Source organism: Alligator mississippiensis, chromosome 6 (genome assembly GCF_030867095.1).
Source record: "Alligator mississippiensis isolate rAllMis1 chromosome 6, rAllMis1, whole genome shotgun sequence".
NCBI classification, from domain to species: Eukaryota; Metazoa; Chordata; order Crocodylia; family Alligatoridae; genus Alligator; species Alligator mississippiensis.
This window is the reverse complement of record NC_081829.1, coordinates 2245533-2270621: the sequence shown is the minus strand read 5'-3', so window position 1 is coordinate 2270621 and position 25089 is coordinate 2245533. Positions and strand designations below refer to the sequence as shown.

Genomic DNA, 25089 nt, shown 5'->3' with positions numbered 1-25089 from the left:
GCCCTGCACTGCGGCATAGGCATCCCGGCGTTTTAACCAAGGTCTTCTACCTGAAATAAAACGAGCGCGTGCTGTGCACAACGCTACCCTGAATACGTGGAGCTGCTCAGCTGTTAAAATCTCCCAGGTATCAAATCTCACGGATGGATATTTCCATCCTTCATGGTTTCTTAGGAGCACCAAGTGCACAGCTGTGAGAGTCCAAACGGGGGCTTTTAGTTTCATAGTGGAGATGGGGAAGATTGTGGGATTGCCCATATATATATATGTATATAAAGCTAATGTTTTTAAAGCTTTGTCAGTGTGAGAGCAAGCTAACCCGCACTTGGGTTCTTAATCCCCAAGGCTTTGTCACCAAAGAGAGCTGAGGCAGTGAAAGCTTCATCCCATATTTGTTCCTTTCAGCTGCTTCCTATTGATTTGCAATAAAGGGGATAGGCTTTGGACAAGCAAGCCGGTGGCAAAATGACACCGTGATGAATGTTTCCTCGGCTTGGGTGCCCCGCGCTGTGTGGCAGCCATAGCAGCACATGCCACGATCCTTTCCAGTCGCAGAAGCTGAACAGGATCGGGCCAGGTCAGTATTTGACCGGGGACCTCCTAAACGCTGCAGATGTTGTCAGGGACTCGGGAGGAAGAAACTCTTCCCTGTGACTCAGGATTAAACGAGCATTTCCAAGCGCAGCGTGAGCAGCGCAACGTGCTGCAAAAGCGATGCACCGAAGATGCAAACCAGGCCCATTTAAAATATGATCTCCCTGTGAAAGCACGGGCTGCCAGCGTCTGTACCTCCACCGAGAGGTGGAGCTGTCTTTTCCACTTGGGCGAGGCTGTCGTCTCGCTCGGATATTGCGTTGTTGCCTCCGATAGAGGCTGGCAGAGGAGGGGGCAGGAAGGAAACGAGTCCTGCCTGGGAGTGCTGGAATCCTTGCTGGCCCCCACCGAGCCCTGTGCCGGCTCGAGGCGAGTATTACACCGTGCATGATGCTCACTCCTCTCTCAGGCTCCTTTTGCATGAAGCTGGCATGTCTCTCGCTGCAGGGCTCTTTCTGCTGCCGGCAGGGCCTGTCCTGCCCCCTTGGCATGTTCTCAGTGCCCTGCCCCGAACGGCAGGCGCCAGACCTGGACCAGCTCGGTCTCCCCAAGGCCCTGCACCCAGGTGACACCCCCTGCCTTCTGCTCCCTGCTTTCCCCCTGTACCGACGGGGCTTTTGGTTACAACATCACGCTAGGAGCTCATAACTAACGAGAAACAGGGATCCTCTGAGATGGGGCATCTATGGGGCTGGGGGGAGGTTACATGTGGACAGTGTGGCCCCCTCCTCGGAAGTCCTGCAGGCCGTGGGGCTGGCAGCGCAGAGGACTATGTCTCCCAAAATGTCCTGCTTGGCTCTGGGCTCCGTTTACCTGTGCCGTGGTGCTGGTTTTGCTACCCGATGGCCGGGCAATCCGGTTGCATCAGCTAGGGCTGCTTTCTCGGGGTGATCACGTTGCATCTGCTTGGGATGCTTTCTCAGCCTGCCCAGGCCTGGCCTGACTTGTCCGTCTGTTTGCTTTGCAGAGCACCCAACCGGCTGGCTGAGAGGCAGGAGCTCGCCTTGGGACTGAGCCAGGGGCGGCCGGACCGTGGCGTGAATGGGCCTGCAGCTTTGGAAACTCCCTGTGAAGCAACCGGGAAACCAGCGCCGGCTGACTGGGGGGAAGGCAGCCTCCAAGCCTGGGCCCAGACGAGTCCCCTGTGACTTCCCCGTGGCTGTGCTGCAATGATGGACCACGGGGAAGCTGCGGATGGTGGCACCCCTGTGCCCAGTGCTGTGCCGGCAGGAGAGCAAGGAGCTGTGGCTCCCAGGGGCCTGGATCCTGGGAGATGGGTGGGGTTGTACAGTCGAGGCGAGAGGACCAGAGAAGAAACGATGGATGCGCTGGGGCGGGAGCTGCTGAGCGGCATCCCCAGCACTGGCCCGTCCCAGGGGGAGACGGAGGAGTCCCCGGGCCTCCACCGGACATTGCTGCTGCTACTCCGGCTCTCCCAGAGCTGCCCCTTTGGAGAGACCCAAGAGAAGTGCTCCCAGCTGCTGCAGGCTCTCCAGGTAAGGTGGCCGGGCAGCTCTGGGCACCAGCTGGGTTGCAAGCACACGTCAGCAGCATGATTGCAACATCACTGCACACGTGATGTGCATGATTACGAACATCACTGCACACGTACAGCCCCCTGGTTCTGCTCCTGGCATGGCCGCTACCCCGCCGGGTGTCCTTAGGCAAGTCGCTTCCTCAGTTTCCCCTCCTATACACGGCCTGCCGTGTCTGTGCAGGAGAGCCTGTCTCTCCCCAGGGGTCTGTGCGGCTCGTGGCCCAGTGGAGCCCAGCCTCGGGTCAGGCACCTGCACAGACGTCAGCAGTCACAACAGCTGTCGTGCTGCAGCGGGATGGTTTTGTGCAGTCCTTTGTACCAGGAAAACACCTGGTGTCCTGCTGGAACCGGGCATTGCTCCCTGGCTCATAGGGCGCAGAGCTCCCGTACCCCAGGGCAGCCCCCATACCCCGAGATCGCAGCTTGCACAGCCCTGGGACCAGCCCCAAAGTGGGTGCAGCTGGTTGCAGGGGAGCTGGGATCCTTTCTCCCCATCCTCTTTGCATTGCTCATGGTCTCTGTGCAGTGGGAAGCAAAAGATGTGGTGTTGCTTTAGGCTCCCCCAGCATAGGTACTGGGCTCAGTCTGGCCCAGCATCAGCACACAGCCAGATGCACAGGGGAGCAGGGAGGCCTGGCGTTGGCTGAGGACACGGGACCAACTCCCTGCTCAGCTGAGACCTTGACATGGGCCCGGTGGTGTAGGGCTGTCTCCTGCACAACCACTGACCTCTGCATGACTCCACTTATCTGCTTGGGAAGATGAAGGGCTGATTCACCCCTGAGGCTCCAGCTGGCCAGTCCTCCGGCCAGTGGCTGCCTAAATGTCTGTGGGAAGTGGTGGAGAAATCTGCTGCCCTGGTATCAGATGCTCTTTGCCCTCCCTGGCTTTGTACTGTATCCCCCCATGGGGACACTCCCTGCAGCTGGGAGAGCCCTGTAGATGGGAGGATAGAGCCTGCCGCCTCTCCCAGAGCACTGGTGAGCTCTGAGCTGGGTGCCATGTGCTGGGTAAGGGATGCCCTTTGGTCCCTGCATCACCAGGTTGCTCTGCAGAGCAGGTGCAGTGGCTGCTCCAGTGCTAGCTAGCAGCAAAGGCAGGCAAGCGGGGGGAAAAAAGAAACCCTCTGATGGGTCAGTCCCTTCAAGCTGGCTCACAGGCACGATGCTCAGCAGACCATCCAGGTCACAGCTCTCTGTGACCTTGCTCAGAAACCTCCTCCCCTGTGCGCAAGGATAGCAGCATCCTTGCAGCTGAATCCAGATGAGAGGAAATAGGGAAGTGACTGGAGAAAGGAGCCCTCCAGGGTGCTTTCCGCTGCCCAGAGAGGAGTTACTGTACATTGCATGGTCAGTATGAGTGTTTTGTGCCACATCCGCTGTGCTTGGATGCGACAGCCCTCGGGGCTTGTATCTGTCGATCTACATTGGTAAAAGATGGAGGCAGCTAAATACCAGCATCGCTTATCCCCATCGCAGACAGTACATGCTGTACTGGTTTAACTGGGGAGGTTGTAGTAGTTTTAAGTAATCATCCTGTTACACACCTGAAAACTTTAACACCACGGAGGTTGCTTTGAAGCAAGCCCCCGACCTCTCCTGTATCAGAAGCCAGAAAACGTAACCCCATTCCCTCTGTGTGGCTCAGCCACGTGGATTTGGCTAAAGCGCCTTCCAGAAAGGCCTCCAGTCTGGATGTCTTGAGCAGTACAGAATACACCACTTTTATTATAAGAGTGAATTGCTGTTGCTATTTAAACAAAAAAAAATCCGTGCCGTTGTTTGCACTGTAACTTTGGCAGGCAGACTGGATTCCAGAGAGCTCAGACACGAGTTGTGGCAAGCTCTTTCTGGACAGAAGCATGGCTGGTTTTCAAGCTGATGGCGTGGCTTGAATATCTGCAGGGCATTTGGTTGGGAGAAGCGGTGTGATTTCAAGAGGAATCCGTTGCGGGTGGTTTTAAGATGGAGCCGGCTCCGTTTATACAGCAGGAGTTGGACTGGAGAGCCCTCAAATGTCCCTCCTAGCCCTATTGCCCACGTTGCTCCTGGGGCACCACGCATCCGTGAAGGAGGCCCCGCAGCCCACCCCGCTCTGTGCTGGCCAGGATTCGCTCTTCCAGTGCTCATCAGTCAAGGGACTTGCCCCAGCGAGTTGGTAGCAGAGTCACTAGGCCATGCTGTAACCACTAGGCCATGCATCTTTCCTCGCGCTGCTGTTGGTTGGACTGGGAGGTTGCTGCGAGGGGTGGGAGGGCAGGATGGGGGCCATGAGGGATGGTGTGACATGGGGTAGGTAGTGTCAGCTTGGAGGAGACAGAGGCTTTGGGAGCCAGCCCGTCCAAGGGAAAAAGTGTTCTTCCCCACCCCTGGCAACAGCCCTGGAGGCCCAGGGGGCTGGGCAGAGATAATCAGAGAGGCCCGCTCTCGTTAGCCAGGCGGAGAAGACGAGCAGCTCGGGGGACAGGCTTCAGCCTGCCCTGCCGCCACTAGCTCCGGGCTTTGTCCGGTCTCCACGTAGGCACAAGACCCCCGCGCTCGGCCCAGGTGCTAATTACCGCAGCCTCCGAGCCCCAGCTGCTGCGCAAGCTGTCGCTCCCGGGCTCCTGACAGACAGCGGAGCTGGTCACACAAGCCTGGCGAGGCGTTTGTCCCCTGACCTGTGACCCTGTGTCGGGGCAGATAAACCCCAGAGAAGCTGCCCCAGCCTCCTGCCTTGGGCGGGGGCGAGGGTGGGGGGAATTTGAGTGGGAGCTAATGATGCCTTCCTCCCGCTTGGAGGCTGGCTCGGGGTGTAGGAGGTGCTGTGTGGGGTGCCTGAAGTGCCTCTGGATTCACACTGGTGAAAGCAGGGCTGGGTCTCCCCTGCCTTGCACCTCACAGGGACATTTACACCAGTGGAGAAATGAGTCTGCAATGGGATTTGGAAGTATCTGAAGCCCCAGGCTGGGGTGGAGGATACTTGTCGGTAGCAGGGCCACGTAGGGTTCTTGAATGATTCACACGGATTTGGACCTGATCTGGCTAATTTGACTTGGGGCACGCACACAAAAATTGCTTAAAAGAAGAGTCTGCATGGGTTTCTTTTGCTGGGAACAAGTGCACTGATGGCACTTCACATCTCCTGGCCGGGGCACAGATGACAACAGGGGTGGGAGTTAGTGCTTTGCCCAAGAGCCTTGTGAACTGGAGGATGGAGGGGATGCCGAGTTAGTCTTTGAGGTCCAGGCTTGTTCCCAGGGCCAGGGGAGAGCTCACAGGTCCTGACTGGGACTGGTGCAAAGTCAGGGGCAGGAGCTGGTTCCAGAATCGAATCCAAAGCCCATGGGGAGTTTGGATCCGTGGTTTGCGCTGCTGGTGCATGATAAGACCAGCCACGCTTTCCCCAGCGGCTGGGGGAATTTGTGTCTTTCCCCCGAATCACGTGCAATAAAGAAGCAAGCAGGTGAAAGGTGCTTCTGCAGTTGTGCACCCGAGCAGAGTGGATGCACGAGGGCAGGTCGGGGCTCTTCTCGCACAGGAATCGGTCTAGCCACAGCCGTGCACTCGCTGTGCTGTGTGCAGGGGCTCTATCTGCCCCAGAGTTAATGGGGGGCGGCGGATCAGTCCCTTGGCCTCAAGCCCCAGGCTTTTTCTCTTCTCTTTGTTGCGCTCCATGCAAGCGCAAGCTGGGCCTCCGCCAACCACGTGCAGCCGTCTCCCTCCCTCTGCCCGTCCATTGGCTGCCAGGGAAGCAGGGCTCAGCGAAGGTGCAAAGACGTTTGCACTTAATTGGCAATTCTGGATTAGAGCCGGAGGAGGCTGTTGCCAGGCAAAACCCGAGCCTGTTTGTGCAGCGACTTCTGCTCGCTGGACTTTGCCATGTGGGGCTGGTGCGGCTGGAGCAGATTGTTATCGGCGCTGCTGTCTGGGGCTCCCTTTTTTTTTATCGAGACGAGTGTTTGTTATTCAAATCCACGGGGCTGGAGATCAGTGGGGGATGCACCGGGGTAGCGGAGAGCAGGATTTGGCGCTGGGCTGTCCCATTGATTTTTTCCAATGAAGCAGTGGCCCAAGTTTGTCTCTGGGGGAAGTGCAGCTGCTGTTTGCGGAGCCCTTTGGAAGCACTTCCAGAAATCCCTGCGCTAACCTAGGGATGAGTTGACCGTCGTCACCCAGGGCTAAAGGATCCTGGTCAGTTGATCTCTAGTAGAAGGGTCCCCGCCTGCGGGGTTGGCACTGCTGTTGGTCCCCGAGTATGATGTTCTGTCCATCCACTGCCCATCGGGGGGTCCGGGAATTTGGGAGCTCTTGCTGAATGGAGCTGGGACATACAACAGCAGGGGATGTGGTTCGGGCTGGAGCGAGGAGGAAGCTGTGGGATATCGGCAGAGTGGAGAAGGACCCAACACTGGAAAAGCAGGAGCAGCTGCCGGTTGGCGTGGAAGGGGAATTGCAGCACCCTGCCGCGTGGGACCCCACGGATGGAGGCTCAGTGCGGGTTGGGGCTGAGGCAGAGCCCTGGGGAAGGGGACAGAGGGGCTGCAGGACAGGACAGAGAGGCGTTGGCAGAGCCAGGCACGTGGTAGTGTTTTGATCGCAGTTGTTCTCAAGGTCTGCTGGGAACATCGCAGTCCAGCCAGTTCAAACACACACGGCCCACCTCGAACAGCCGTGACGTCCTTGCGTGTCTTCTCATCTGGCATCCCGGGTCCTGCGCTCTGTAATTTGAGGAGGAATAAACAAGCTCCCGTGCAGCAGAGAGACCCATCCAAATTCCAGACGGCCTGCCCTGGAACACCTCCCCGCGTGGGTCGCCTGGGAGCAGGGGCAAGTTCAGAAATGCGGTTAATACGGGCTTGGGGAAACACTGAGGCCCTGTCAGCTAAGGAGGCTCCAGAAGATTTGCTGCTAGTCTGAGGCCAGAGACCTCACGCGGGCAAGGGGAGACGCGCTCTGCCCGGCTAGGCTCAGTCTTGCCTCTTGTGTGCATCTGAACAGCGAAGCACCCTTCCCTCTGTCCCCTGGGGAGCAAATCTGAGCTGCCGTGGGATCTGCAGTGCCTTGCACCGACCTGTCTCACTATTGGGAATGGGAGTGGGAGTCAGAGGGTGCTATCCCCACTCTCTGGGGCTGTGGGCAAGTCCCTTAATGCTCTGCGTCTTCATTCCCCATCAGTATAAGGTGGACTAACCCTCGCAGGCATTCAGGAGGATGAATGGGGTAACTGTTCTGCTCTGGTGCTTGGGAAGTTGAAGGCAGGCTCAGCTCTGGCCAGAAGGAATCAATGCAAGAGAAAGGCAGCATAGGAAAGCACATTTATGGCTCCATCCTGCCCCAGTTAAAGAAGCCTCTGTGGGATTTGTGAGTCCCTGGTCTCTCATGTAGATGAAGGATATGCAAATAATTTTGCAGTGGACCTGAGAGGGGAACCAGGGCTCAGCTCTGTGAGGGGTCAGTGGAAATCTGGACCTTAAACCAAAGTGCATGGAAGATGAGGGAAAGCGTCCCGCTGACTTCCACGGGGTCTGGAGCAGGTTGCTGATGTGCTGAAGTCAGTGGAGCAGAAAGGGCATGGATGGAGCTGGGATGGAGAGAGCTAATGCCAAAGGAGAGGCAGCCCATCCGTGTGCACGTTGGGCCCTGCGCCCTCTCCTACGTTCTCCATCGCTCCATACCCTGCGTTGCCCCTTCTTGCCTGGCAGAAGTGAGGTGTGAAGGCCACTGTCCTGGTTTCCCAGCCCTCTAGTCAGGTGCAACCAGCAGGCCCCGGCGCAGCGGCGCGGGGCTCAGGATGTCTGTGTGCAGCTTGCTGCTTCTCTAAACTCACAAGGAGGTTTATGATCCAGGATCAGCCTTTCGAATCCGCAAGGAACAAATGTTCTTTAAACAGCGCTAATCTTTGGACCCCTTCGTCCCCGCTCTTTATCCCACCGTTGTTTTCTCTCCTAAGCGGTTGTTTTGCACATTCCAACAGGAGGAGAAAAAAAACCTCCATTACAAATGTTGTCGACCCAGCTATTTTCCCTCTCCACCCAAAAGCCAGTCGGGCTGTGGGATGGGAACCGGTCTTGTTTGCTGCTTGCACAAAACTGCTGGCCCTGAGCGCACATCCCCACGCCCGCGGCAGCAGGAGCAGGCCTGTCCTACATGCATGGGTTTTGGTGGGTCTTATCCTATCTGTGTGGTCTTTGGTGGCTCCCACTTTAGAATCACAGACAATGAGGGCTGAAGGGAGCTCAGGAGTCGCATCTAGTCCACCCCCTGCTCCAAGCGGGACCAGCCCCGACTACACCATCCCCGCCAGGGCTTTGTCTCCAAGGATGGAGCGTGCGCCACCTGTCCCAGTGCATCACTGCCCTTCCAGCTAGAAAGTTTTGCCCCGATATCCACCCTAAACTTCCCTTGCTTCGAGCCTTGTTTGTGTGCTATTTGTTAAGCTTCAACCCCGGGCTCCTTGCTCAGCCTCCCCCGCCCGCGGCCGGGTGCTTGCAGGCAGCCCCGGGCTTCACCTCGCGCGGGTCGCTGGTTGAGCCCCGCAGCGGGCTGCCCCCGGGGCTCTTTGTTTCGGGGGCGTCCCGGAGCGGGGGCCGGGCTCCCCTGCCGGCGCCCGGCGCGCTCCCGCAGGCAGCGGAGGCGTGTCCGGGCCGGGAGGAGGCTCGGCTCCGGGCGCTGCCATTGGGCCGGCGGGCAAGCCCGGGCCAGTCCCCCCGGTCCGCCCGCCGGGTCCTCGCTATGAAAGAGCCGCCGTCGGGCCGGGTGGAACGTCGGGGGGCTGAGCGTTCTGGAACGCGGGGGGCTGCGGGCGTTCTAGAGCGCGGGGGGCTGAGCGTTCCGCGGCCAGCGCGCCCCTTCCCGGCCCGGCCCGGGCCGAGCCCTGGAGCCCCCCGCTCCCCGCCGCGGCACCATGATGGTGGCGGGCTCGGAGGACTACCTGCCCCGCCAGCGGTACGGGGCCCTGCGCCGGCGGCGGCAAGAGGTAAAGGCAAAGAAAAGGAAAGGGGTGGCGGGGGGCGCAGGGGTCCTTCCCTTCCCTTCGCAGCCGCCTTGCATCCGTCGGGGCGGGGGGTGTCTGCCTGCCCGGGGGCTGCACGTACGGGCATGCCTCCGTGTGTAGCAGGGGATCAGGGCCAGCCCCTCGGCTGTCCCCGGGGCTCTGCTGCGGGCGCTGGCGGGGCTAGGGCACGGGTGTCACCGCCCGCCTTCCCCAAGGAGGCTTCCCAGCGCCCAAGCCAGGCCGCAGCGCTCTTAGCCTTGCTGTTTGGCTAGTGCCCTCGGTCCTTCTCTGAGCCTGGCATGGTGCGCTCCGGCTGGCTTTGTGCCCCAGCCCCAGGAGGAGGAAGGAAGGAAGCTTTTCCCTCCCCTGGGGAGGAAAGTGGGAGATCCAAACTCTCTGGCTGGTGGATCTGAAGAGCTCTTTCCTAGTGACCCGCCTGGCTCTTGGATGGGGAGGTTTTAGGATCAGGAGCCTGGCGCCGTATTCACTTCATCCCAGCAGCGTGGGGAGGAAAGTTTTCCCGGCTCCCTTTGCCCCTTCTGGTTCGCGCAGTTTGGGGCTCGCACGCTTGGGAGGGTGCTGGCTCGCTCCTGGGCGGGGGCTGAGGATGCTGGAAAAAGGCTTGGGGATGGGACGGGGGTGGGTTTGTGGGGCACGGGAGGCTCCAGCAGGCAGACAGCTGGCAGTCATGCGCATTCAAACAGCCCTGACTCGGGGGGAGATGGAGGCAGGTGAAGCAGGCAGGCGGCTGGGCTCTGGGGAACCCTTCTGACAGGACCACCCTTGCCTTTCACACGTTACTTGTGCCTAGATCCACCCCGACTCCTACTCCTGTGTGTGTGATGGAAGCTTAGGCTTGAAGTGAGCCCATGCCTGCAGAGGTTGCCAGGCTGGGTGGCCAAGGGAAACTGAGGCACGGAAAGGGGAAGCAGCAGGCCCAAGGCCACACGCTGAGTCAGTGGCAGAGCTGGGAACTACAGAGGGAAGTTTCCCAAGTCCTGGTCCGGTCATTCTTTGCAAGCAGCCACTTCCCTTCCTGCTGCTCTGCTTCCCGCCCGGGCCCCCTGACCACCTCCACCGCACGCAGCGGGCTCTTACCCCCGGCTGCCCAGGACAATGCGTTTGCCCGTGGTACGGATGCAGCACCGGTGCACCCAGCTGTGACTCTGGCAGTTCCTGACGCTTGTATCCGGAGCGGAGTCTGGGGCGTTGGGCAGATAGATGGGTTCAATGGTGTCACTACTTGTTTCCCACGCTTGTGAACGGAGTGGTACCTCTCCGCAGCTGCGGCCCTTGGTTTTAAAGGTGCTGAAGCAAAACTGGGGGAAACAACTTCGTTGGGAAGAACGTGCGGGTCTCTCCGTGTTTAGAGGGGGGCCCTAATGAGCACTCTCCGCCCTGCCTCAGCCAGCCTTTGAAGTAGGTTTTCATGCGTTCGAGGGAGCCTGTGGGGCGGAGGGTCACACCGCAGCACTACAGTGGCTTTGTCAGAGCTTGCAGTGTGTGAGCAGTAACATCAGGCACTTCTGGTCAGAGAGACTTGGGCACCAGCTGAGTCTCCTCATCCCATTTGACAGCTGGGGAAGCTGAGGTCTCTTGACTACGCCAAGGCTGCAGAGCTGGGACTAGCCCTCGGGATCCTGGAGGTGTCACGGACTAGACGGTCCTGTGTTGAAAAGCACCCCGGCCAGGCCCTCGGTGTCTGGTTCCCTGCTTTCCCTTCCCTGCCAGAGCAAATTGATTGAATTTCACAACTTGGATGAAAACCATTTGCGAAATCTCCCCTGCCTTCCAGCTGCACGTAGAAGCTGCTCCCATCTTTTGGCTGTCCCTATCCTGACTGCTTCCCATGATGTTTATGTACAAAACCACGGGCATCCCCCCAAAGCACTTGCTCGTTTCTCCCACCCCACTTTCCCTCCCCAGCCCTGCCCCCACCAGCTCATCACTCGCTGTGTGGGGAGGTTGCTCTCACACTTGGGGCTCCCACGTGGGACGGAACGTGCTCCAGCCTCGTTCGCCCCCAAATCAAGGTGTCGTTTGAAATACTTACTGAAAGTGCTCTGCCCGGAGAACGGATTGCTACTCGAAACCACCGTGCAGCCGCAAGCAGGTAGCCTGCTTCAAGGAACAGCACAAGAGTCAGTGGTGGAAGGGAAGGCAGAAACACGTAGGGACCTGAATTGAAATAAGGTGGAGCAATGAAAGAGATGCCTTGAAACGGGCCGTCTCTGCTGATGGGGATGCAAACAGGTTTGCTAAGTCCTCCTGGAGAGGCCCCTCCAATGCCATTTGTGGGCATCTGGGTTTGAGTCTCGTTGTAATGCCCGGGTGAGATTGTAGCTTGATGCAAGATTAGTCCCAGTGTAACGCTGTGCTCTCCTACGGTGCTTCCTTTGAGAAGAGCGCTATGAATCTCAGGCAGGAATTAGGCCGCTGGGATGCTCCAGGGTGGTGGGAATGGGGTAGGTAGGAAGACGGTCCCCCAGCAAGGAGATGCGACTGTGTCTGGGCTGCAACGCGGCAGCTGCTGGAGCACACGGTAACATTTGGTAATGGTTGGGATCGGTAGCGGAGGAGTGTTGTAACCAGGGGGAAGGACTCGGGGGCAAAATGCAGCGTGCGAGGGCTGGAAGACATCGAGGAGGGGCAAGGGGTGGGAGCTGGTCTGGAAGCCGAGCGGAGCGCGAGGAGCACTGGTGGAAAGGATGCACTTGTCCTGGAGAGCAGGCTGTGGCCCTGTTTGCTCAGCCTCTCCTATCTCCTTATCAGGCCTGCTCAGCTCTTTCCCAACACCTGACTAAGCATTGGCCCTGGGCACACTTGGCATCAGGCGTCCTGTGCCCAGTTAGTCCATTGACTCCTGTCGCTGGGAGCCAGCACAGGGGCTTTTGGTGGAGAATGGACGGTTCCACCCTGCAGCCGGGCAGGAGTGGCGGGAGGCATTATACCACCTTGCTTTGTGGTCTCAGGCAAATCAGAGTGGTTTCTCCACGCCTGCGTTTCCCCGTTGGTGGAAGGGGGGAGCGCGGTAGGAGGGCTGTGGGGCTCAACTGGGCCATTAAGTTCATCGCCTGCGTTGAAATGAGCCCGCTTCTCTGGGCCGAGACTAAAACCCAGCTCCAGCAGTCGCCTCCCAGAGTTACAAAGGTGGCATCTGGGGTGTGCCTTTTGGCTACTAAAAGATGTTGGGTCTTCAGGTGGATAAAGGGGCTCGGGGGCACAGGCCGTGATCCTCTTCCGTGGGCGGAAGCTGGGATTCGCCCCGTGGAGGGCAGCGGCGCTCCTTTGGCGTATAACAAGGGTAGGGTTGATTGCACCACGTCTGAGCCTAGCGCCCCAAGCTGCGTGGTTGCAGCACCGCATGCAATGGGAGTTGCGTCGGGGTGCACCTCGGGGCAGAGGAAAGGGGGTTAGGAGGGTGCCGTTCTGCAGGACAGCACTTACAATATACATTTGAAGGCATCTTGTTTCACCCCATGCAAGTGCTCTCCTTGTGAAGAGCTGTCTGGTCCCTCTGACTCGCCACCGACTCCTTTGCCGAGGGAGGCGTAGCCTGCGAGGTGCATTGCATCACAGGGCGGCAGCTTGCGACATCAGGCAGAGAGCTTTATAAGCAGCCGAGGATGGAGGGGCAGAGCCGCAAAGGGAGACGCGTCGGTCATGGGGAGCCTTGGGACTGTGGTGAGTGCTCGGGGCGGCCGGCAGGGAAGGAGCCCAGGGAGGAGGAGATGGCAACTTGGGTACGTCTGCCTGGAAATGAAATGAAGCTGGTTTCTTAGGGAAGTCTCTTAAGGGACGAGGAGCAACCAGCCAGAGCATTGCTGGACCAGGGCACTTAATGGGGGGGGCTTGCCTTGCAGCGATGGGGTCCCTCGAGCAGACCTCGCTGTGTCCATACCCCGGAGGGTTTTGTTCTGAACAAGCTGCCTTCAGTGGAGGGGGCTGAGAGGGTCTCGGAGGGGCTTGTGGGCGGCCAAGTGGGGCCCGATGCTTGCTGCGGAGGAGCCTGTATGGCTGCTACCTGTGTCTTGCTCCTTTCTGGTGGTGTTTGGTTTTGGTGCTTGTGCCCTGGAGGAGCGGGGACCCCCAGACAGGGCTTTGGTTGGTGTCTCTGGTCCGGGACATCTGCAGGAGATTCAAGGAGGTGGGTGCCCAGCTCCCTTGGGAGGTTGGTTGGGTTTGGGCCCCTTGCTCCTTTAGGCAATCCCAGGCTTCGCGAGTGGGTGTCTGTTAGCTCTGGTATCAACGCTGGTCACTGGAGCACGACATCTCTTCCACGCCTTGCCCAGACCGGTCGCGCTCCGTGCTTCCTTCCCCGGGGCGGGAGGTGTGCCAGCCAGGTGATGCAACTTCCCATGTCTCAGGGAAGCCCTGTCATTTCCCTGGCACGCACACCGTGCGCTCCTCCTTGGGCCTGTGCCGACCGCTACCGTGTGTTGGAGCAGGGGGTAGCCCCGTCCCGCGGCTCTGAGAAGAACCTGGCCTGGCTCGGGTCACTGAATGGCATCTTCCTGTGTGTCCATCGGACCCATTGGGAAGTAAATCTTAGGGTATAACATGCAAAATAGGAAATCGTTGCATTTGTCTCTGGACCAGTTGTGCCTGTGTTTGTCCTGGAACAGAAACATCCCGGGATTGGTGTGTACACATTGCCCTTGTAACCAGGGTTTAGGGAGCATCTGAATGCTCTGCCGTTGATACAGCGATGCAATCCCAGGATAACCGTTCAGACGCACTTGGCGCCGTCCAGAGATCAACTGCTCTTCCTTCTTATCCCATGAACCTTTTTAGTATTTATCCCAGGTCAACAGACAGGGATGTCTAAATCTTTGCACTCTGTTCTGGGATAAAATGGTTTGTCCCAGGATAAATGCGGCATCTCTAGCTCTAGAGCAGGTTGTATCGGAGCCAAGTCCACTGCCAGGCCAGGCCAGCTCCAGGCTTGCTGGGCACCAGCAATGTTCTGGTTTGGCCTCGCACTGGCCACGGCTGCCGGTCACCTGCTGATAAAGCAGCCGCAGAGAGAGGTTGGGTGGATGCCCCTCGTCTGCACCGCCCAGGAGGGCTGGCGGGGCAGGAAAGGGGTGTTGGGCTGTCAGGGGGTCTCCCCTCGTGCTGTTCCCCCCACAAATACCAGCACTGCCCTGCTTGGCTGCGGGGCTCTGTGGGGAGGGTTGCCTCTTCCCCCAGTGTCCTTCCTCCTCGTTGCTGGGACGGCATTGGAGTTAAACCTCACCCTCCCTTCCTGGAGCACAGCCTCACCTGTGTCAAAGCAGCTCCACCACCAACCCTTTGCCTCCTCGGCTCCCAGCTCCCTGCCTCTCCGGGAAATCCCAGGGCCCCAAAGTCCTTCTGCAATTGCAGAAAAATAATCGGGGTGCAATAATCTCTCAGCACCCTGCATGAAGAAGCAAGACAAGGGCACACGTCCAGGGCACTCTGACCGCCGTGGCCCTTCACCCCAGCTCCGGCAGGATTAGGCCCTGGGCTTGCAGGGCTGTGGTTTCACCCTGAACTCTAGTAACCCTGGCAGGCTGGGCGCCGGAGAGGAAGTGCGGTGTGATTGGAGTGCTCGAACCTCGGGTGACAGCGAGAAGCCGGCTTCAATTAGCCGTCCCGACATGGGCAGGTCTCAGGTCTCTCTCCTGCCCCCGTCCTCCTCCGTTTCCTCCTGCCCCTCGCTGTGTGTCGCTGGGGCTGGCAGGAGCCGGCTGAGTCAGCGGCTCCGGAGGGCTTTATCTTCCAGCTGAGCTGTTTGTGCAGCCAGGGCAAAAGTTTCCCCGCACACGGGTTGTGCACAGCCAGGGGAAGGCTCCAGCCCATCCTGCACTGTCGTCTCGTGGGGGAAGCTCCCGAGCCCCCAGGGGTGGCCCTGGATTTCTCCCCGGAGCTAGGGGCCAACTTCGGGGTGCCCCTTGTTGAATGGGCTGTGTCAGGGCTTCGCCCGGTCCGTGGAGGTCCCGACCTGAAGCCAGGAGTTGCAGAGAGCCGCCCCACGCACCGCCTTGAGCCCTGCTTCTCTGGATTCATGCCCAGCTCCACGGGACACGACCACGGTGGGTTTCTCTGCGAGGGAGTCCCGAGACCCAGCTTGGGGCCTGCTTTCCCAGTGCCTTTGCCTGGGGGAAGGTGTCTAGCATGGGGAGAAGGGGGTGACCTGAATACCAGTGTAAGCACAGAGCCAGACCTGCCTCCCAGCGCTGACCCCGGGGCAGCCCCTTGCCCCTCTGGGTCTCATTTCCCCCATGACAAACTACTGGGGCAATAAGGATGGCTCCCTCTTTCCCTTCCCGCCACGCTTTGCCTCTTGGGCCATGAGGTTGTTGGGGCAGGAGGTGTCTGTGCAGCACCTAGCACCATGGGGCCCGATGCGGGGAGCATTTGGGGTGCAACTGCAGCACGAGCAGGGGAGGGAAATGCAAAACCCCATCTTCACCTGCTGGGAATTGGGCACCTTTAAATGCATGTTCCCTCCTCTCTCCTGCTCTTCCCTCCAGCTTCCTAAGCTTGCCTTTCACCTCGCACGTTCCCAACTGCAACCAAGTCACTGGCATGGCTCATGCTCCCTGGGTGCTTTGATGCCAGAAGCAGCTGCAGCTCTCCGGAGAAATGCAGTGCCAGCTGGCTCAGTTGGGGCCAGCGGCTTTGCTTTTTGCTCCTGCCGCCGGCTCCAAAACTGACCCTCGGAGCATAACCGTGGGAAGGTCCCGCTGGGGAGAGCCCCGGCTTTCTCGCTTCCCAGGTCGCCGGTGCTGTGTTGTAGCAGGTGCATGGAGGAGTCCCGCAGGACATGCCCGGGGCTCTTTGCAGGCCTGCGTAACCCTGAAGCATGGAGGATGGACACCGTCCCAAAAGGCTCCCCCTTCGGCATGCTGCTTTTGGCTCCCCTTCCCACATACTTCACTAATCTCGCCCAATTCGGGAGCAGACACAGGGTGTTCTGTCCCCTTGGCCAGGGCACAGCTTGTCTTACAGCAGCTTGAATGAAAAACACCCCTGGGCACCTGCTAGCAGGAGCCTGCGTGCTGGCGGGCATCCCAGATGCCTGAGTGGGCCCGTGGTTGGCTTCTCCCCCCGGAGCACTCCAGTTTCCTCTGTGCCTGGTGCTGGATGGGATGGGGGGATTGAAGGCTTTGAGAAAGGAGTCCAGCTCTGGGCATCCCTCGCTTGCCCTTTGGGACCTCTCCAGTCCCTCAGTGTCGCTGGGCTAGCAGCATCCTCCACCGCCGGTGGGTGCCTTTGGGAGCAGAGCCGGGGACTGAGCTTGTGCCGGTCGCTACAGCTCCAAGGTCCCTGGCTGTCGAGTCTGGGCTTGGATCGATTGTTTTTAGAGGTGTTCATTAACCGCGCCTCCCGGACGAGCGCACCCGGCAGCGCGTGGCGTGGGCCGACCCTGCCCCTCTCGCACGCTGACTCATGCCCTGCCGACCTTGCACCGTGAAATTTCCTGGGCTTTCCACAGTAATCAGGCAAGGAGGCCACAGCAGGGGCTCGTCCCTGCCAGCCAGCCTCTGCTGATGCAAGAGCATCCCTGCAGAGTGAAAGCTTGTCCGTGCAACGGCACGGGGCTGTTTCATCAGGCAGCGACGGTACCCTTCGAAGCGCCAACCCAGGCGGGGGCTGGAGCCGGGCCATCGCTGTGCAGGTGCTCGAGTCAGCTCCCAGGCCTCCTGCCTGCGTGTTCGCCCTTCCCGAGACTGCTCGTAGGTGGCGGGGGTGGAGCCTCCGCCGGGTTTTAAGGGCGGGATGAGCCGTGTCTCACCATCCCTGCCTTGTCTTCCCCAGGACAGAGGGATCAAGACTCCGCGGCAGATGGGGAGAGGCCCGAGCTCCTTCCTCCCCGTGGAAGAGGTAAGCCTGGGTCCTGTCTTCACCCCTGTGGCTGTCTGTCGTCCCCCGTGGCTCCATCCCTGGCAGCCCCCTCTCCAGACTGCAGCAGGGTTGTGGCCGGCACGTCCCTGTCTCCTCCAGTTTGGATTGAGCAGGAAAAGGGGTCTTCCCCCCACCCCCCATTTGCTTCCTGACGTGAGCCCTGGGCTCCATCCCCGGTCCTTCCCCTGAATCTGTGCCTTGGGGCAAGTCACTGCCCTGCCCTGTGCCTCAGTTTCCCCATCTTGCAGCTGGGGATCTCTCTCCAGGGCTGGCTAGCAGGAGAGCGCTCTGTCCCCAGAAGGGGTGGGACGCTGTTGGCTGGGGTCGCGAGCTGCCTTGGTGGGGAGAAGCCTTACAGCTCGCTTCCTGGGCTGCATTATACCGGGCCGGCACAAACAAGGTGCTAATTCCAGCCCAGCCACAAATACCCCTGTCGTTGCATCACCTGCCCAGGGTGACTAAGGCCACATGCCCTGCCTGTTGTTCAGGCGCTGACATATGAGAACTAGGCATGAGGAAGCTGCCCGGTAAACACAGCTGTCCTCTCCTTGCAGCGTGCCTGGGCTGCTCAGACCGTCCTGTTTTCTCCGGGAGCTGCAGTTTTTATCGTGGTTTAACCCCGGTGGTGGGATGAGGAGGGGAGGAGCTGAACAAACAGCCGGGTTGCATCAGCGGGCAAGGTGCCCGGCCCTGGCAGGGAGAGGACAGAGCCCAGCTCGGGGGTGCTGCTGGCTGCCCCCCTCCAGGGCCGGGGCTTGCAGCTTGAAGCCGAGGGCAGCTCCACAGAGCGCTCGGGTGCTCTCAGCCCCATGGAGGACTCGGGGCAGGGGGCAAAGGAGGGATCTGGGCATGGAGAGGTCCGCCTGGCTTCGGCGGGTGCCGTGCATCCGTATTGCAGGAGTCCCAGCCCACTTGTGCCAAGCGCTGTCCAGACACAGAAAGCCAAGGGCCCTGCCCTGAGGAGTGATGTGATCACGGGGTATTACCTCTGCCCTGCTTTATAGCCTGGGTTCGCTCCCCAGCTCTGCTCCTGTTGACTTAGCCTGGCACCGGGCACGTAGCTTCATCTCTTGGCTGCACCTGGAGGTGGGGGGCATTGCAGCTTTAGATTAGGATTGTCCCGTGGTTGAAGATCTCTGCATGCCCAGGTCCAGAGGGGTCTTTTCTGCTGAAAACCCTGAAATGAGGCCAGCACCTGCGGTAGCACTGCCCTGCCCTGGCTTTACCTCCAGCGGGCAGGGGGGCTGCCCCGGTGCTGGGGGAAGAGGACTGGAGGGCACTGCCCAGTGGGGCCAGGTCTGCAGTGTGCCCCGGCCGGTGGATTAGCTGGAAGGCGAGCGCTGGGTGCGGAGGGTCCCCACGGCATCCCAGCTCCCTCACGGCCCCTGTCCCCCTGTGTGCCGCAGATCTTGCAGGAGGGGGCGGAGAACGCCCAGCGGCGGATCTTCATCGAGGCCTTCGTGTCCACGGGCAGGGTGGACAACATCACCATGGTGATGGGGCTGCACCCCAAGTACCTCTCCAGCTTCTGGAGGACCCAGTACCTGCTGCTGTGCATGGACGGGCCCCTGCCCCACCACAAGCGCCACTACATCGCCATCATGGTACGTGCGTCCCGCGCGGGACCTGGCCGGGAGGGTCTCTTCCGAGCTAGAGCTCTGTCTCGGGGGGGCACCGGGGAGGTCTGTCCATGCAACACGGGTTGTGGGTGGGCAGGGACCCGCCGGGGTGACGTGTCTGTCTGTGCTCAGCCATCGGTGTGTCTTGCCCCTTCTCAGGCGGCGGCCAGGCACCAGTGCTCCTACCTGGTGGGCTTGCACATGGGCGAGTTCCTGCAAGCTGGGGGGGACCCGGAGTGGCTCCAGGGCCTGCACTGTGCCCCCCAGAAGCTGAGGAACCTCAACGAGATCAACAAGATCCTGGCGCACCGGCCCTGGCTCATCACGAAGGAGCACATCGAGGTGAGCTGCCAGCTCCCTTCCAGCCTTGCAATTCGTCACTGTGCTTCCTCTCCGCTGCGTTGCTTTGCAAGGCCTGGCCATGAAGAGGTTAACAAAGCACTTGGCTGTTAACCTTGAACCCTCTGAGTTTGTCTGGGGGGAGCTAGGCTGGGCGGAGGGGGCTGCCGTAGGACCCCGCTGTGCCTCGGGACACCCTGGGCGAGGGGCATCCCTTCTCCGGGCTGAGCGCGGCGGTGGGTGTTTCAGGCCCTTCTGAAGACAGGAGAGAACAGCTGGTCGCTGGCCGAGCTCATCCAGGCCCTGGTGCTCCTCACTCATTACCACTCGCTCGCCTCCTTCGTCTTCGGCTGTGGCATCAACCCAGAGATCGACCACGAGGGGGGACATGCTTTCCAGCCGCCCTCCCCGCGCAGCTGTGACAGCAGCCCAGCCTCCGAGGAGGGGGTCAGTGGCTCCGGGGTAAGTTGGGGAGCTCCTCCTGCGGGCTTGCTTTGGGGGGCTGGTGATGTATGCACCGCGTGGTTGGGCTGGGCTGGCCAGATGCTGGTTCATCCCTGCACGTGTCGGGCTTAAATGCAGGGAAGTCAAGCTGGAAGGGACCCACCAGGTCACCCAGTCCAGCCCCATGCTCAAGGCAGGATCAGCCCTGACTCCATCCGGATCTATCCAGCCTCCGAGCATGGAGACTCCCCACCTCCCCGGGCAGCCTGTCCCAGCGCTCGACTGCTCTCCTAGTCAGAAAGTTCCTCCTCTCCTGCTGGAAAAGCCCATCTCCATCCTCTCCGTCATCGCCCTTCAGGGATTTGAAGGCTGTGATCAGACTCCCCCTCAGTTTTGCCTTCTCCAGACTAAATGACCTGAGCTGTTTCAGCCTTTCCTCGTGACCCTTGCCCCCCTCAAGCCCCCAGTTGTTTTGTCGCCATGCATCGGGCTCTTTCCAAACTGCCCGAAGGCCCCAAATGACACGGCGAGTCTAACTGGATCGTTTCGTCCCTGCTCAGCCGGGCTGGCAGGAGGGGATCAGTCAGGGCTAGAACAGGTCTGTCTCTCCTGCTGTTGTCATACGCTGAATCACTAGAAACCCATCCGGTTCCAGTGACTCCTCCACAGGGAAACCAGTTGTCACGCAGCTGCCTGTCTTGCTGCTTCGGCAGGTGTGCCTGTTAGTTGCCCCTGGATTGCTGAAACTCCCCGCTTGTTATATTTTTGGCAGCTCAACGTGGCCTGATGCCACCCTCCAAGAAGGGAAGGAGATGGGGGACTTAGTTGGATGCTCCTCATTAGATGGAGAAGGGAGGGAGACCTGCTAGCAGTGCCTGGGTCTTGCTGAAGCCTTAGCCAGAGGGTGCCGGGGGCATGGGCCCTCCAGTCCATCCGACACCATGCAGAAGCCACAACTCCAGCAGAGAGAATTTGACCCTCTTGCTCCCAGCCCGCAGCATAGGGACCCTGGGGGGCTTTTGCACCACAGCTCTGCCATTCATATCCAGACTGGACATTACAGCATCCCTGACACAGGCAGCTGCCCTAGGCCCAGAGCCAAGCGAAATCCAGCCCATTGGGCAGAGCTTAGTGCCCCAGATGTGTGGCATTGGCCTTCCAGGGGCATGCCGAGGAAGCTGCCATGAGCACCCCCTTGCCAGAGGTGCCCAGTGCGTCTCTGCACACCTGTGCCCAGGGCGTTGGGGCCCGTGGGGTGCTGACCCCTCATGCCCGCTCTCTCTCGCTGCGCCCAGGGCAGAGACGCCATGCAGGAGGTGGAGGTGCTGATGGAGAGGATGAAGCTCCTGCAGGAGTGCCAGCTGGAGGAGGATGAGGTCACCCAGGAGGAGATGGAGACGCGCTTCGAGCTGGAGAAGACGGAGAGCCTGCTTGTCGCCCCCTCGGGTGAGGGGGAGCTGCACCCACGGGAGCCCGTCCTGCCCTGCCCTGCTTTCGGCGGGTCTGGGGGCTGCACTGCAGCAGCCCCTGCCTTGTGCCAACTTGACTTGGGGGGAGGCACAGAGAGAGGGGGGCTGGGGCTCATGCTGGTCCCCTGCGATAACAGGCGAGAAGTGTGGCCTGAGCTCACTGCAGTTTGCTGTCCTGGGGACGGGCCTTGGCCACGACCGGCTGGACCAGGGAGGTGGGGGGGTGGTCTGGGCTTTAAGCAGCAATTTGCAGCCGCAGCTCACACCCCCTGACCCTGTCTCCAGTAGACATCGTTGAGCACTCCCTGCCCCCCAACGTCCTGTGCTTCGTGGAGGATCCTGGCTTCGGCTACAAGGACTTCACACGGCGAGGAGAACAGACCCCCCCCACCTTCCGAGCGCAGGTACATCCTGGGCCCAGCCCTGCTCCCAACACCTCTCCCAGCCGGCCACGCTGGCATTGAGGGCACTGGTGTGGCTCTAGAGGTCTCGGCCAGGCTGGGACCCTGGTTTGCTGCCCCGAGCTAGGGGCTGGGCTGTGCTGGTTGTCACTGGGGTAGCAAGTGTCCATGGGGTCTAGTGAACAGCGGGGCAGCTTGTGCTGTAGCCCAGAGCCCGGCTTTTGCTCTGTTAACAACCCCCAGCTGAGCATCCTCTTCCAGCACCTTGCATTCCCCGCCCTGCGGCTTGGCTGGAGCCCACCTGGGCTCTGTCCGTACAAAGCCCCTTTCAGGGGGGTCCCGAGTCAGGCCCCAAGTTCCCCCCTGGAGCCTCTGAGCCGATGTCCCTCTGCTGCAGGATTACACATGGGAAGACCACGGCTACTCGCTGATCAACCGCCTGTACCCGGACGTGGGGCAACTGCTGGACGAGAAGTTCCAGGTGGTCTACAACCTGACCTACAACACCATGGCCATGCACCACGGCGTGGACACCTCCACGCTCCGCCGCGCCATCTGGAACTACGTGCACTGCGTCTTCGGCATCCGGTAGGTGACCGGGGCCAGAGCCCTAGATGTGGCCTCCCTGTCTCCTGCCTCCCCCCTTGCTTTCACCCGGGGTCTACAAGCACCTGGCTAAAAGGGTCCCCCCTTCTGCCTCCCCCCTGCACAGGTATGACGACTACGACTACGGGGAAGTGAACCAACTCCTGGAGCGCAGCCTGAAGGTCTACATCAAGACGGTGGCCTGCTACCCCGAGAAGACCACGCGGCGCATGTACACCCACTTCTGGCACCACTTCAAGCACTCCGAGAAGGTGCTGTGGTTTCCCCACCCCTCCGCTCTCCCCTGCCAGAGCAGATAGGGGTGTTGGAGGGTCTTGGGGGGCGACCGCTGAACCAAACCAAGCGTTCCTTGATGTGGGTTGGGTCTGCGGACAGCATGGGGAGAGCTGTCTCCAGTGCCCATCTCTGTGTGTGGAGCCGTGAGGGTGCTACCTCCCCCCACCCCAAGACAGGGCTGTGGGGAAGCAGAGGAGGGCACCGCGCTGCAGCCCTGACCCCGCGCTCCTCCCTTCCAGGTGCACGTGAACCTGCTGCTGCTGGAAGCCCGGATGCAGGCGGCCTTGCTGTATGCGCTGCGAGCCATCACCCGCTACATGACCTGACGGGGCTGTGCCCCCCTGCCCCACCCCACCCCAGCCACGGGGGCAGGGGAGTAGGGGGGCAGGAGGTCACCTGCTTGGAAAGACTCAATCTCTGGGACCTGTCAGCAAGGACTTGGGGTCCTCTGTCCACAGGGCCCAGAGCAACAGAGAGGGGGGATCCTGCCCCTGGAAGCCAAACCGTTCAGCCCCCGCAGTGTGAAGAACCACCTCGGCCGTGCCCAGTGTCCCCCATTGACGCTGCCCCCGTCCCGTGACCCGCCCCCGTGGCCACGGTGCTGGCGAGGGCAGGGGCTGGGGGCTCTTGCTGCAGCCTGGGGCTGGGGAGGGGGCTCCGACGTCCACGTGCCTTTCTCCCGAAACCGAAGTGAACTCCAGCGGCGGCACGGCCACCCCCTGCTGCTGCCTTCCCGAGCCCGGGGCCCAGCGCCGCAGATCCCTGGCCTCTGAGAACCTCGCCTCGTACCAAAGAGATCTCCCAGGATCCACCCAGCGGCTGTGAATGGATTCTCCCCCCCCCCCCCCCAGCCCTGCTCCTCCGTGGCTCTGTATCACTGTAAGACTTGGACCGCTCACACTCGAGGCATCTCAGCCCCAGGCGGTGGCGGGTTGCGGCAGGATCAGGATCGGGTCCCGGCTGACACTATGTGACGGGGCTTCTCCTGTGCTGGGCACCGCCGGCTCTTGCACTCCAAATCCCCGACACGGCCGCAGGAAGGATGCTGGGGAGAGCTGGGGGAGCAGCCCAGCGCGGCGCCGAGGTGGCTGCACAGACACCGCGCGGGACAGAGGGACAGATCTCTGCTTCCCCAAACCCCTCTGCACTGAGGGTGCGAGGAGACAGTCCCGTCTCTGTGCCACCACCCCGCACGTCTGTCCTGTTCGACACTCAGCCCTCCGGACACCGGGGTCTGCCCTGTGGGCGCAGCCGCTCTCCTCTGCTGTTGCCACCTGGGCGGAAGCATCGGCAGGAGGGAGGACTGGATGGGAGCCTCGGCCCTGGCACTAGCTGAATGAAAGCGTCTCCAGGTGCTGGGGGCAGTCAGGCTGGGGACGGGGTCCTCTGCGGTCAGCAAGCCCTGGCAGCTCTCTGCAGGACATCTGAGCCCCGATTCACGTGAACGCCCTGGAGGGCACCCGGGACTTTGGCCCAGGGGTGTTATCGCATCTCACCATTTGGTCCGCAGCACATTTCCCTCCGGCCTCGCAGCCCTGGCACCTCCTCCAGGTGGGATCAGCTTCCCCGCAGGGTGGGGGGATAGCTGGGGCTAAGCCAGCGCTGGCAACCCAGGCCGAGGGAATGGCTCTAAGCTGTGAAGAAAACCGAGAGGCCTTTTTTTAAAATGATTATTTAAGTTGATTTTCCCCTCTTGCAGCCTGGCCTCCCGCCCCAAGCCTTGCCTCTGAGCCTCCCCTTGCACTGCAACCCTAAAGGGTTCATGCCTCGTGTTCCTGGGGACCTGGCAGCATCTGCAGCTTCCAGCCAGTCACCAGGACACCCCTTGTTTTGGGTCTGCCTTGCATGGAGACCCCCGTCTGCTCCGGGGGGACTCGTACCCTGGCTCTGCTTACCCCCTGGGGAGGCAGGCGCCATCCCTTCTGCCCTTGGGGGACGTCACTCCCAGCACCCGTCAGCCTTGCAGCCCTGCTGCAGACCCCAGCCCTGGATTCTGCTTTTGGGACTGACCCCGCAGCAGCCAGGCAGAGTGCGGGGGGTCATTCGCAGGCTGTCATTTTTTTTTTAATGGCTCTAAATGTCGGTATTAGCTGGAGCAGCCTCATTGCACAAGGGCCCAAAGACGGCGGGAGAGGGGCCGGGATGATGGCTGCTTGGCCCAGGGGAAGCAGAGCATGGAGCTTCCTCCCGTGGGTAGAAAGAGCAAGCGGCATCGTGTGCGGTGAGCCTGTGCATTGCCCGCTCGACCCTGTGTGCATCTCCAGCACTGGCTCCTTGTCCCCCCCGCTCACTGCAGTATTGCACGCCTGCCCCGGCGGGCTACAGCCATCGCGCTCCCGGTCGCGGGTAGGTTTTGCACAGCGCTCCCCGGCCGTCTCCGTTTCCCGCCAGCAAGTTCCTTTCCCGGGGTGGCTCGGCCGCCGTTTACCAGCCGCGGGGTTACGATGGCTGAGGGGGGACACACAGACTAGCTTTATCCCGACGTGCCACAGCATTTCACATAGGTGCCGGTCGCTGTGAAATGCCCTTGCCCACCCCCTGCCTTCCCGCCCCCCCGCAGGACGCTGCGTGGGCCCGACAGCTCCACCCGCCCGGCGTGGAAGCACGAATGTTGCCCCGTGTTGCTGACCTGTAGCTCTCTGTAAGTTATTATTTGGGGGGGGGGTTAGTCCTGCCTGGGCAGGCATCTGCCCCCGGGACTTTGCTACCAATGCCGGCAGGTCAATAAAAGCCTTTTTTCTTTTTTCCCAAATGCCTCCGTCTGATTGCTTCTCCTGGGCTCACGCAGGGCCTGGTGATGGGTGGGGGAATCCCTCCCCCAGCCCCCCCTGCGCAGGGCTGCCGTGGGTCTCCCAGCACCAGGCTGCTGCCTCTAGCTTTGTCCCTGGAAAGTCTGGCTGCTTGTGGGCACGATGCACATAGCAGCAAATTTGGAGCAAGTCACTCCATGAGCC

General features: G+C 60.7%; 1 protein-coding gene across 4 annotated transcripts; it reads left to right on the top strand.

Annotated features, from left to right (window-relative positions):
• The first annotated feature begins 1564 nt into the window (after positions 1-1564).
• SESN2 (sestrin 2) lies at positions 1565-24881 on the top strand. 4 transcript variants are annotated; one of them, XM_014604971.3, is made up of 10 exons: positions 1565-2090; positions 16895-16960; positions 18388-18585; positions 18760-18942; positions 19189-19401; positions 20679-20829; positions 21141-21256; positions 21651-21841; positions 21966-22110; positions 22375-24881. In XM_014604971.3, exons 1-10 carry the CDS (start codon positions 1764-1766, stop codon positions 22459-22461), a joined length of 1677 nt encoding a protein of 558 aa, XP_014460457.1. In that variant the 5' UTR covers positions 1565-1763; the 3' UTR covers positions 22462-24881. The 4 variants fall into 4 exon arrangements, with proteins under 4 accessions (XP_014460457.1, XP_014460456.1, XP_019345814.1 ...); XM_014604970.3 differs by having other exon boundaries at positions 21138-21256; XM_019490269.2 differs by lacking the exon at positions 1565-2090 and adding an exon at positions 8862-9088 and having other exon boundaries at positions 21138-21256.
• The last annotated feature ends 208 nt before the right edge of the window (positions 24882-25089 follow it).